This window comes from Parasteatoda tepidariorum, chromosome 9, assembly GCF_043381705.1.
Source record: "Parasteatoda tepidariorum isolate YZ-2023 chromosome 9, CAS_Ptep_4.0, whole genome shotgun sequence".
Taxonomy (NCBI): domain Eukaryota; kingdom Metazoa; phylum Arthropoda; class Arachnida; order Araneae; family Theridiidae; genus Parasteatoda; species Parasteatoda tepidariorum.
Window position 1 is genome coordinate 8,742,826 of NC_092212.1, and position 11,242 is coordinate 8,754,067.

The 11,242-nt window shown below is 31.4% G+C and overlaps 1 protein-coding gene across 1 annotated transcript in view; it reads left to right on the top strand.

Annotated features, from left to right (window-relative positions):
• The first annotated feature begins 4,520 nt into the window (after nucleotides 1-4,520).
• Nucleotides 4,521-11,242, top strand: part of LOC107437006 (zinc transporter ZIP1) — a 17,053-nt gene continuing 10,331 nt past the window's right edge. The window contains exon 1 of the mRNA XM_016048868.3: nucleotides 4,521-5,219. Coding sequence (XP_015904354.2) covers nucleotides 4,896-5,219 — 324 coding nt within the window. The 5' untranslated portion in view covers nucleotides 4,521-4,895. The remainder of the gene's footprint in view (nucleotides 5,220-11,242) is intronic.

Consider the following 11,242-nt stretch of genomic DNA (forward strand, 5'->3'; position numbering starts at 1 on the left):
CTAGTAGCTTCATGGCTTGGCATTGGTTCCTCCTTTTTTGTCTGTTTTCTCCTTTCTTCCCTTCTTTTACTATCTCTCCTCAACTTGCGAACTACTAAGACCGTATCAAGCATTTTTTGAAAGTGGTCGAAAATCTGTCCATATTCGCAGGAGTTGAGAAAAGTCTGAAATAGTTCTTTTATTTCGTTTAGTTCATCATCACTGAACCAACTGTAGAATGCAACTGGAAGTTGAGTTGAATCTGGATGCATGATGAATTTTGGGTGGACTTTACTGGCCTTGATGGCTTCTTCATATGTATCGTAGACGATAACATCCACGTACTCTCCATCCGATTCCTCCTGCTGAGGTGTGATTGGGCGGCTAGGCGGTAGCACCTTTCCGCCGCGAGCTGTTCTGTTGTACGGCATTATTCGCTCGGAGATAAGACACGTCTTTTCAAAATGACTGTATCGAACGAATTGAAAAGTTTTTATTTAATAAAAACGGATAAGGGGAAAAACTGGTGGTAAAATCATTTCAGTTTTAGCTAGTTTTCGGGAAGAGTTTATTCTATTCTTTTTTTCAAACTGCTCAACAATACCTCGACTCGACTCGATCTGGTTATTGGTGAATTATAGTGGGGCTTTTCGGAGAACTCCTCCAGACACCCGTCTCGCGTCGTGGCGTATACTATGGTTACGAGGAAAACACTTCGACACTTCGAATAGGGGTGTAGGGAAAATAGTTTTGTCTTAATCTTAGCATAGGTCATCGTGAGTAAACCAGTCGACACCTTCTTTCCTCCATTTCACCCCCATTAGAAACGTGTTCTCGCTTGTTACCATAGTAGCAGACAGTCCCAAGACTTTTAGTCTGAAGGAGTTCTCCTCAAAGCAGCACTATATCTGCCAGCGGTAGCGGTCACTACACTTCGCTTTAGGGAACTGGGACAAAATAGCATAGATAATTGGAGGAAAATGAGGCAGTTGGTGGCTGAAATAGCATGCTGTGGTGCACAGCTTAAGTAATGATATTTATGTAAAAAATGAACTATGAGATGAATATAGAACCTTATAAGTATCTAATAATAACAAAAATATTGAGCATTGAAGTTTAAATACAAATTAATTATCTAAAGGGGGAGCAATTAGTTAAATATCTAGGGGTGGTATACTCACAAAATGAGAATCACTTTTGTTCCCTTCCTCTTCTTAGTATCCATCAGAGTAAAGGGGGAGGGGTAATTATGTATTGAATCGACCTAACATTATCCCATCTGAGTGCAGGAAATTTAAGATACGGTTGTAGCGTTTGAACTTGAACTAAGGTGTGATACAGAGTACCTGTCCGCGAAGCGGACAATTCACTCTTTCATCGAAGATTGTGCCCGTGGGCACCTGGAATATTGTCTATAAGGGTGTAGGTATTCCACAGTGTGGCTGTGGATGTCTTGGTGGGGTGAACTCCGCCTCTACGTCTTTTCTGTGAGCAGAGATCTAAGTAGATTCTGAAGATCTGGATCCTTGAGAAGCAGCTGCATTTCCTTGAATAACAAAAGGAACCTAGTTGCTTTGTCTGTGGTTTTGATGGGCTTTGCGGGTCTGCTTCTAGCGTTAGAAAAGATTTTAATTTAAATATGAATTATTTGAAATGTAAGCCCTAGTGGTAGTTAACATTGACTAATTAAAAGGATTGAATTGATGAGAATGTTCTTATAAGGTTTATGATGGTCATAAATGGTAAAGTTTCTGATAGACTTTTTTCGAGGTATTAATAACTCTATATTCATAATTTCAATAGGCTCTTCGTCTACACATAGAGGATGCCCATGAAATATACTTTTCTCTATGTAATTTAATTTACCAGCTTTTTTAACTGGCAGTGCTGCCATTTTTTTCCAGAAAATTTTAAATTTGTTCAAAAATTGGTGTCAAAATTTGTGCTTTGATTTTTATTCGCAATTTAAATCCAGAAGTATGATTTGACACTCCCCCTGTGGTAAGTGTGTCATGAAAAGCTGCACATTTTTCAAAAGCTTCAGCAATCAAACATCAGCCCTACAGTCGATCGGTTAGTACCTGTGCTTTTTTTTCAGTCACGCTGGATAAATCTAGTTAAAGATCATTCTCACTTCCTCCGATTATTTCGTTTTCGATAAAAAAAATCGTATGTGAGCAAGAACAGATGGGCGAAAACTATTTCATCGCTAAAAACTCAACAATTAAAATCTCAATCGTATGTGAAAGAGTTTTATTCTGTGAGAAAATACTATGAAGTACTTCATAGTATATGTGCCAAATACTATGAAGTTGTCTGAGCCCTGAGCTAAATTTTTTAATTGCACATTCAATTCCGCCTTGTCGTCAATATTTTCTTTTAACTTAGTTCCAATCTTCTTTTTTTTTTTTTTTTAATTTATCCTCATTTTATAGATTTATCACACATATTTAAGCAAATGGTATGCATTTCATGAGTGCGACGTTTGAAATTTGATAAATTATTCCATAACACTGGGGATCAAATTTTTTTCCTGCTCCATGAGAATTTCGAACGGATCTTAGATATTTTCGTGTCGCTGATTTCTGATCTTCAATCAGTTTCTCTGCAAGCAGACGCAACAGTTTTTGTGCAATTCAGTAATGTGTTCCTAATCAGGGTATTTTTAAGTTTCATTCGAGTGAATGTAGATACTGGTAAGAAGAAGACGGTAATACATTTCAGTTAGTGATGAGAAACGTTAAGGTCACATGTTTTATTGTCTCAAGAGTTATTTTCAAAGGAGCAAACAAGTGTAGACCCAAATGCGTAAAATAAGTAAATGAAAGTTTAAAAAAAGACTACCCTGATTGATTTTTGATGTAATGACCGGATCTTGACGTTCCAGGATTCATTCTTGGTGGTTTAGGAGGATGACTTCAATAAGCTAATTAATTTGAGCAAACGATATTTTAAGTCACGACTTCAGACATAAAAATGAATTTTTTTCTGAACAAACATTCCTTTTTTGACAGATTTGGATTTCTGACCTACAAAAATAGAAGTTCGCCTATATCTGAAAAGTTTTGTAAGGAAAGTGGTCCTAAATTTGGATTACTTTATAATTATATTTTTAAGCAATTAAAAAAAATGCACTTAATTATAAAATTTGTTTATCTTAAAATAACTGACAACTATTCAAATTTTCATTTGGATGCAGCAAAATAAACTGTTAATCAAGAATTTAGGCAAAACATAAACATTTTCCTCAGAATGCTGCTTCATAATTGCTCTGAATTTTAATAAAAACCAGTTCTGAAGCCAGCGAAGAGGTTTTACCATATTTTTAACATACATAAAGCTGAGCTTGTTTCGTAACAGAACCGGTTGAACTTCTTTCCTTGCTTCTAAAATCACCTAACTTATGAGACAAAAATAAACATTCAAAACCAAACTTTCAAGAAGCTGCATCCCATTCCCACTGTGAATTCCCTGGAAAAAATGATTTTAATACTTATCTAATATTTTTAATTACGTTTTTTTAAAACAATAATTAGGGCTCACTCCAGGGCAGGGACTATTGTCGCCAAATGTTTTGCTGATATTTGCTATGCATGGGTGGCAAATTTGTTCCTTTCAAATATGGTTGGAATTTATAAAATAGTAACGAAAAATAGTTTTTTTCTTGCATTGAGTTCTATGAAAATTTGCTGCACTAATTTTATTATTTAATGCACGGTATGGAGTTCAAATGCGTCGTGGCATTCAAATAGAATAACAGAAAGTTACTTTTGCAGAACCTTTTTTAATTTAAATTATGAAACTTCAAATTTACGTGTTGTGCTATGATTTGCATTCATGTACTGTCAGTATAAATGTTCATTAATGAAATAATATTTCTGGCTCTTTTAGAATTGACGTTATTCAAAATTTTATAATTTTAAGATAATTAATTTTTAGTGTAGTATTTTGCAAGTTTTTACTTTCACTTTTCTCTGTTTTCCTAATTTATTTATTTACCTATTTACTAGAAGCATTTTAATATCCATGTTGAATCCATTTTCCAAAATTATTTTTTTACACTTAATTTTAATAAATGGTAATCTTAAATAATTATGAACTAATGAATCAAAATAGTTTCAGGGTGTAATGGATGGTAATTAATAACTTTTGATATGTACCATAACATTAATTATGTAATTGCGAAATTCGATTTTTTTTTTGTCTACCATATTTAGTTTCTGGATCACTAAATGAATATCTAAGCAGTCCTATTGAACCACTTAATTTTCATATCTGGTTATAACCTAAATAATAATCGAAAAAATTTGAATTTTAAGTTATGCAAATTTTTACTTCATTTTAAAAGATGTAATTTTATAAGATAAAATACAAAATTGGAATGAAATTGGTTGATTAATGCGTGAAAAATCGAATTTTAAATACGCGATATTTCCGATCAAAAGTATAGTTCAAAGTCGAAGTTATTTTTATAACACTTTGTCCGTCACACTGTAATTGTTTGCACTGCAAGTACTGAAGTGAAATAAAAATGGAATTTCGTAATCAATCAATCAATGAGGCTGTGGCAGTGATGACATACTTTTTATGTGCATTCTGCGCGATATCGAAACTTGTGTTCTTTTAAATACTTCCTTTAGCATGAGTCATAATCATGTGATTTCAAATTCACTATTTTTATCCATTTCTTCAATATCAAGTATTGATTGTAAAAATTTATTCTGTTGACCATTCAATCTTCCATCCTAATCTTCAATTTTCCCTGTTTTTATCTTCATTTCATTGATGTATATAATATTTACCTTTACCAAGTTAATTATTACTCGATGATGCAGCTACATTTAGTTTATTAAAGATTCTTTCTGTTCTTTTATATTTTGCCTTTATTATCTTATCCATTTTTTAATCCAAATAACATGGATCTTTCTAGCGTGAAAGTTCTTTCTGCACTTGCGTTGCTGCTTTTAACATTTTTTGCATCAATGTTACCTTTGTGGATATTTAGGCAACCTTTATCGCTTTATGATCCTGCGGATAGGCACATAAATCGCAGAAAAATTTTAAGCTTTCTGAGCTGTTTTGCAGGAGGAGTATTTTTAGGTACATGTTTATTGCATCTATTTCCTGACGTTGGAGATCAAGTTGATCACATAGTTAAATCTTTAGATTTGACTCCTTCATATCCCTTAAGTGAAATGTTGTTAGGATTCGGATTTCTTATTATCTTAGTAGTTGAACAGGTAAGGAATATTTTGATACAAATAGTAGTATGTAAAATAATCAAATTTTTATGAAATAATTAGGTGTATTTACAAAGTTATTTTTGTTCAAAAGGGTAGATTTCCGTATCCTGATCTGTGACAGAATAATCGCCAAGTCATGGCAACTTCCGGGCAGCGGACCGTGTGATACTAAAAAAAAAAAAAATCACAAAAAGAGACCAACTCAAAAGGTGTAACTCATAGCCACCCCTGTTTAAAATCTATTTTGCACCTTGGCGATTGTAGTTGGCATAACAGATCACGATACAGAAGTACTTTATGGAAAAGCTTTTATTTAGACCTGAAATTTGTTTGAACAAATCCTCTATTTTTCCGATGAATGTTTTTTTTTATAATATGGGTTTGGGTATCAGTACCTTTCTGTGTTAACTACAATCGCCATTTTCAAACTTTCTAAAATTTTTTAAATAAAAATGTGCAGTTGTTGTTCTGCGAGATTTCCTTATAGTGATCTGTGTCAGAATAATTGCAAAGTATTGGCGACTTAGGGGTAGTGACTGACTATAAATTAAAGAAAAACATCTCAGAAATTGACCAACTCAAAAAGTATAACTCCCTGCCACCCCCGTCAAATATCCACCTGTTTCTTTAATAAAATTTGCAGGCTTATAATCTATTTGGCGATTGCAGTTGGCACGACAGATCACGCTTACAGAAATATCCCCGTCTTCCTGAGAGAGGCTAAAAGTTACACCCGTCAAGTTGGTTTATAATGTTTTTTTTTTTGTTGTTGCCGTTTTTCTCATTCCATGGCCTGAAAATGGCCAAAAGTTGGTGATTATTTTGATGTATTTACTAATACAGAGATCTTCCCATATGATTTATCAGGGGTCTGTCTAGGTTTTTCTGAGAGGTACCTATTTTGTGAAAATATAGACATAATTTGTGAAAATTAAACATTATATTTAAAAATCCAACACAAAAATATGGCTAGAATATGGATTTATCATTTCTTAACGCAGGGGCGCGACAGCCCTTAAGGGCCAAGGCCTAATGTGCCCATATCAGTTTTCTTGACCTTTTTATCATTTCTTAAGGAATACAAAAGTAAAATTTTAGGAAAAAGTATTTTGTGAAACTACCTTTTTCCTAAAATTGAATTTGTGAAGCTACCGTTTTTCCTAAAGCTGAATATGTGAAGGTACCGCTAAACGGTAGTAAATTCGGTCTGGACTGATCCCTGTTTATGCATATGTAGTATTAAGGGTACATACGTATTAACGCAACCAGGCCAAAATTCGCATAAATCGCCAAATTTGGCGACCCTACTTACGCCAACCCTACGTGTTATACGTGGTTTTTCGTAAACAAATTATTTTGCTTACTGGTTAGATTGAATGCTGTGAAATAGGGTATTTGAGATCTGCCTGCAAGTGAAAAAGATGCTGTTGAATTGTTACAGGGATATGGAATTATACCGAACGAACGTACTTGTAAAAATTCTCATAAAATGAAACTGAAGATTTCCGCCGAAAAAATAATTCTGCAACTTATTCAAATTCGAAACCGGAAGGGTTTAATTGCTATTTTATATTTTAAAACAAAATAATATAAAAAACTGTATTTGTTATGAGAAATAATGCACTATGTGATGTCGAAATAATATGTAATCTAAAAAGTTATTAAAATATATGCTTATAATTTTGTTTATAAAATACTTTGTTTTATAATAAAAAAAATTGATTTCAATTTTTTCTACTTACGCCAAATTTGGCGATTTATGCGAATTTTGGCCTGGTTGCATTAATACGCAAGTACCGTATTAAGTATATAATACAGGACTGCCATTGGAGACTAAAAAGGCGACTAAAACGACTATTTTAAAGCAATAGCAACTATGGCGACTATTTTAGTAGAAATATGAGTAAAAACAACTAATTTGCAATGATTTGCGTAAAATCTGCGACTTTTTTAAGCCGAAGCGACTAAAGTGAAGAATAACTTCATGAGCTTCCCCCATTTTTTTGCCATGGTTTCGTTTTATCCTAACTTAATTATTTCTCACTGTTTGATGCCAAAAGTATGACAGACTTATTTAATCAATCAGACTGATGGTATTGGAATTCGCACATACGTGAATGCTCCTCCAGTCCTGCTTCAGAAAGCTAGTGTAATATCTCTGAGGATTAAGTTTTTTCCACTCTTTTTAGTTTGAACGAATTAGAAAAATTTTCTTTAATTACACAAAATTTGTTGTTAATTTTTTTAGAGCTATTTAGAATAGAAAAAAGGGTACATGGTGATATTCGTTTTGTCTAGTTGTGATCGTAATTTTATTTGATAAGCTTTAAAATTTGGAAATGTGTCGGTTATGAAAAATAAACAAAATAAAACAGAATTAAATTGCAATATTTATTATTATTATTTTTTAATGTCTAAACTAAGCAGCTGCAAATTAGAACCGAGAAAGGAAATTCAAGTTTCAAATTCAACTGTTCTGTAACAGATAAAAATAAAACTCCCTGTTTTTTTGCGTAGTGTGAAAGAATATATTGTTGGTAAATCCACAAATAAATGTAGATTTTTTATTGAATATGAGTATCTAACTGCATGTTTTTTGAATTTTATGCTATTACGGCACAAATAATTAAAATTATGTTAGAGGAGGATATGATGTTAACAACTATTTTATATATCTTGGACAGGGCTGGCAGGTTTTTGACATGTGACAGTTTTTGACGGTTTAAACCGTCATGTCAAAAACCTCACTGTCAAAAATGTCAAAAACCTATATTCATATGTGAAATTTAATTAATACATAAAATTTATATATATTTTATAAAGGATAGTGTTTCTAAATATGTTCTAGAAAAAATAAATTTAAAATTTTGAAGAAACACTTATATTTTGAATGGTAACCAAAATCTTGTACTTTTGAAAACTCACATCTTTTGTAATATTATGTATTCATTTTCATGTGATATTGAAAATCTTACAGAAAAATGTTCAAAACTAGTTATGTGCTACTGCATGCTGCGAGGAACAAATGAACTAGACTATTGAATTTTGAATTAAATTTCTACTTCCATCATTTTCATTTTGATTATGTAGTGTGATGCATGCTCTAATTTTTAAAATTATGTATTTAATTAGGATACCGTAAAATACCGATAAAGCGCCCCCCTTAATTTTGACGAAAATCGGCGTGATATAGAGGGGGGCCGATAAACGGTACTCAAGAAAATTCTAAGCACCGTCTTTCTTTTCTGCTCAATCTTTTACATTCAACTCTCCCACCACACCCTAAATTTTTCTCACATTCTTATCAGTGAGTGTACATTCCAATCAAGGTGACCTTGACTTCTAATCTTTTTCGTTTTTTCTTTTAAGAAATTTATATTGTTAAGACAAAAAAAATCAGCTATATTCTTTTTATTTTGAATTTTATTCTGTTGAAGTAACTTACTTTATTTTATCTTTTAAAAATAAAAACGAAGCCTGAAGAAAAAAATAATAATAAATCTGTATCAAAGGAAACATCTGTTTCTAAAGCAGTTTAAAATAAAGTGAGAAGTAAAAACACCCGCATTTCCAATGAACAAAATAAAGAAATGGAAGTTGGAAAAAACTGATCAATCAATCTTGACAGCTGTGCTTTACTGCCCCCGAATTTCCCTCCTCTGTTTGACCATAAATTGGCCACACCCAGTTGACATTGAAACTACCACATGGACAATAAAATGAATTTATCCCTTTTGCGATTTTTTANAATATAACTACTTTTAAATTCAAATTAACATACTGGATAATAAAGATATTCAGTATAACATTAAAAAAAAAATTTTGTACACTTGTATCAAGTTTGTATTCATACAACATAACTTGTAAATTCCTGATAAATATTAGTTATATGTTCCTTATATGTCAAAAATGCATAGTAATAAACTTTTAATTTTCTTAAATATCAAAAAAAAAAAATTTTTTTTTCAAAATATAAATATTTAAAAAATTTTTGTCCAAAATTTTCTGCACATGTATTTGAATATAAATTTCTGAGATTTTAAATCTGTTATTTTGCCTTCATTTTAATTAAAAAATATTTTAAAACCTGCTGATTACCTATAGTATAGTTAAATTTCAATATAATGCATGGCAACTGTTGGTAGTTTTGAAGTTTATATATTTTCTTGGCAAACTTCAGTTGCTGACGGGTTTTCAACGGTTTGAACCAGTATTATACCCTTGTCAAGTCAAAAACCACTTTTTGACGTTAAAAACCCAACCCTGATCTTGGAGACTATTTAGGAGACTTTTTTTCATATATGATGCAACTAAAGCAACTATTTTTCTTGTTTTCATCCAGTGGCAGCCCTGATAATATTATTTTGATTCAAATTTTATATTAATGGGCCCTAAGTTATATATAAATATAAGCCATTTAATTCTGTAATTTCTTAATAAGAGTGAAAGAATCACATTCTGACTAATCTCATCTCCTAAGAGTGATAAAAAAATAGTCATTTAAATGTAGAACAAAGAAAACCTGGTATTGTTATATCACACCTGAAGCTTTCTGTTATTTTGATTAGTCGAACAAACTGTGGGAGGTTTTTATGGTGTTCCTCTCCATGTAATGCAAATGCGAGTTAGTTTCAACAAAAAGTTCTCCATGATGGAAGATTTCCCTAAATACTTTATCCAAAAGTTCCCTTGTCTTCTGAATTAGGTTCAAAATTACAAGGCTAGGGAGTTAAACATCAGTAGTCATAGAACCAAAAATTGGGACGGCTGTTCAAGGGCGGTTTAAAATAAAAATATATATGTTCAGATAAAAAATTTTGGTATAATTTAATTCTTATAATGCATTTTAATAACATGTTATTTCTCATTATGGTTTTGTGTAAATTTTATTTGTTTCGGTATTCCATATTTAAGTATTGCTATCTTATTTGCAACATTAAAAAAAAAAAAAATATGCATGAATTACTGTTGTTATTTATTAATACTTCAAAGTATCTTTATTCACATGAATTAAATTTAATTCTGCGTAAAGGTTTTTAAAATATATGACTATTAGCAGTATTATTCAAAATATATTTCTTGTTTAGATAGGGTGACCTGGGGTAATTATTGATCAAAAAATGCAAACATCTATTTTGTGAAAAAACTATTCAAGATAGAATTTTAATATTTACTGGAAGTTTGAAGCTATATGAGATGAATCCTATTCTACCTTCTTTTGTTTGAAAATCTAATTAGAATTTAAAAGATCTTAAATTTTTAGTGATCAGGAATTACCCCTTCTCTTGATCATTTCCGGGGTAATTCTTGATCATTTCTGGGGTAATTACTGATCACCAGTTTTTATAGTAAATGGGCTGTTTAAAAATAATTATACAATAGTAATTAACAAATAAGACATTAAGATCAAACAAATAAACCAAAAAGATATGTTTAAGCTGTTATAAAACGTTTTATTTAAAAGCAGGAATAAAGATTAACTCTTCAGCTCTAGCAGCAGCTCTCACACTGAAATTTTCATTTTCAATCATTAAAAGAAATTCACTATTTTTGCTTTCTAGAAGCTTAGTATCCTTTTAGGCTTATAATTTTTCACCATATTTATATTAGGTTAATTTGTCAACTTAAAAATTATTCTAACAATGTACACACATAAAATTAAGATAGAAGCAAGGTAAGACAAACTAGAAATGGTGCATAACAGAGCACATTTGTCTTGTATCAGGGGTCTGTCCAGACATTTTGTGAAAGGTCTGTTTTTCGTGAAATTGTGATAAAATTACTCACATTCTTTCAACCAGGGTCCGCTTTTATGAATTTGTGCAAATAGGGTCCGTTATTGCAAAAAAAACTTTTTTCAAGGAGTTTTTAAATTGTATAGACATACAAGATTATGCTCAACACTGTAAAATTGTAATTAAAAAAATTAAATTTTAAAAAATAAACAACAATTGCTCCTTCTAAATTAGAGATGCAACATACAAATATTTGGTATTTAGCCTATACTGCTGAACGCAGAA